This window comes from Etheostoma spectabile, chromosome 8, assembly GCF_008692095.1.
Source record: "Etheostoma spectabile isolate EspeVRDwgs_2016 chromosome 8, UIUC_Espe_1.0, whole genome shotgun sequence".
Classification (NCBI taxonomy): Eukaryota; Metazoa; Chordata; class Actinopteri; order Perciformes; family Percidae; genus Etheostoma; species Etheostoma spectabile.
This window is the reverse complement of record NC_045740.1, coordinates 17,396,470-17,398,856: the sequence shown is the minus strand read 5'-3', so window position 1 is coordinate 17,398,856 and position 2,387 is coordinate 17,396,470. Positions and strand designations below refer to the sequence as shown.

Sequence of the window (2,387 nt, the reverse complement as noted above, 5' to 3'; positions counted from 1 at the left end):
CAGGTGTGTGGAGAAACGGGGAAAGCCGCCAGCTTTTCACCGTGTTAGTGTGTGTCAGTGTTGTATCAGCTTCGTGTCAGACGTGCCAGTCGTGTTAAGGTTTGAATTTGACAAAAGGGAAAATAAATGGGTCACAGCACCGAAATGCAGACAGTACGTGTGGACATTAATTATTGCCATGCAGAACACGCGTCCAAGCAAGTTCTCCCCTGATCTCACCGCATTGGCCTAATGTAGGAGTTGATAAGAGACTCTACATACAGTATATACGGTTAAAAAAGTCAAAACACATATATAGTGGGATATAGAGCCCGACCGATATATCAGCGCGCTAATATTAGGCATTTCCGAATCATTTATTATGACAAATAAAGGATTCTGATAAATAAATATTTAAAAAATAAAAACGGACAGTCAACCATGTTATGAGCGTTGGTGTTGCATAGTCTGTCCACCAGAGGCCGCTATACAAGTCCGGTAGTGTGGCGTTGCATAGCTGGTCCACCAGAGGACGCTCTACAACTCCCTGTTAGTGATGGCTTGCATAGTCTGTCACACAGAGGCCGCTCTACAACGTCCCTGTTCAGTGATGCGTTGATAGTCTGTCACCAGAGGACTTCTACAACGCTGTTAGTGATGGCGTTGCATAGTCCTGTCACCAGAGGACGCTCTACAACGTCCCTGTTAGTGATGGCTTGCATAGTCTGTCCACCAGAGGAGCTCTACAACGTCCTGTTAGTGATGGCGTTGCATAGTCTGTCCACCAGAGGACGCTCTACAACGTCCCTGTTAGTGATGGCGTTGCAAGTCTGTCCACCAGAGGACGCTCTACAACGTCCTGTTAGTGGGAGTGGCCTGCAGTCTTGTCCACCAGAGGACGCTTAAACGTTCCTGTTAGTGATGCGTTGCATAGTCTGTCCACCAGAGGAGCTCTACAACGTCCCTGTTTGTGATGGCGTTGCATAGTTCTGTCCACCAGAGGACGCTCACACGTCCCTGTTAGTGATGCCGTTGTAGTCTGTCCACCAGAGGACGCTCTACACATCCCTGTTAGTGATGGTGCTTGATAGTCTGTCCACCAGAGGACGCCTACAGTCCTGTTAGTGATGGCGTTGCATAGTCTGTCCACCAGAAGGACGCTACAACGTCCTGTTAGTGATGGCGTTGCATAGTCTGTTCACCAGAGGACGCTCTACAACGTCCCTGTTAGTGATGGCGTTGCAAAGTCTGTCCACCAGAAGACGCTCTACAAAGTCCCTGTTAGTGAGTGGTTTGCATAGTCGTCCACCCGAGACGCTCTACACGTTGTTAGTGTGGCGTTGCATAGTCTGTCCACCAGAGAGACGCTCTACAACGTCTGTTAGTATGGCGGGTTGCATAGTCGTCCACCAGAAGACGCTCTACACGTCCCGTTTCGTGATGGTGTTGCATAGTCTGTCCACCAGAGGACGCTCTACAAGGTCCCTGTTGGCAACACTGATTTTTTTAATGTGTTTTTGTTCAAAGGACTTTAAGTTTCATATCTTAAATTTGTATTTCCTTTATCAAAACTTCAATATATGTTGATGTTCTGTTTCATATTCATATTATTTTAGTGAGAACTCATAAATAACTACAAATAAGTAAGGTTAGGAAAATCTGTTTATGTTTTGTAACGTGTTTCTGGATTTAAAAAAAATATATACTGTCTATCAACCGATATATCGGCATATCAGATTTTTAAATAACAAATATTTGTATTGGTTTCGGCCTTAAAAATCCTTTATTAATCGGGCTTTAGTGGGATATTCATGTGACTTAAACAGCTGTCTATGAAGATTACGCTTCACTAAACGCGAAACAAATAGAAGTGTAACAATGCGCAGAGTCAGCGTGGATTGATACATATAATAATATAATAAAATGGAAGCGTATCTGTTTTATGAGACCGACGTCAAAAAAAGCTTCTAAAATACATCGCCGTACATGTGGTCCCCGGGGTCAGCGTGATGTTTTTGGTAGCAGAAAGTTCTTTTTTGGGGGAGATAACGGGAGGCTCGTTGTCCTTCTTGCGTCTCTTATACGGGACAAAGAGGCGGACTGGACCAGTCTGAAGGAGACAGAGAGGAGACATGAGATGAAATCAAGACGCTTTAAATCAGCGACAATGAGATGAAAAACACGTTTGTTTCTTTAAAGGTTATGTTGTGGGCATTTTAGGCCTTTATTTTCACAGGACAGATGAAGATAAAAAGGAAAGGGGAGAGAGGGGGAATGACATGAAGAAAAGTGCTGCAGGTCGGAGTCGAACACGCGGCCGCTGCATCGAAGAGTAAACCTCTTTAACTAACCCCAACCGGCCCGTCAGACGCCGCCTACCCAGAGCCTGGGTCTGGGTCTGGGTCTGG

At 45.3% G+C, this 2,387-nt stretch overlaps 1 protein-coding gene across 1 annotated transcript in view; it reads right to left on the bottom strand.

Moving 5' to 3' along the window:
- The window catches only part of deaf1 (DEAF1 transcription factor), a 28,635-nt gene that overhangs the window by 8,054 nt on the left and 18,194 nt on the right, over window positions 1–2,387 (bottom strand). The window contains 1 exon segment of the mRNA XM_032523040.1: window positions 1,966–2,089. Coding sequence (XP_032378931.1) covers window positions 1,966–2,089 — 124 coding nt within the window.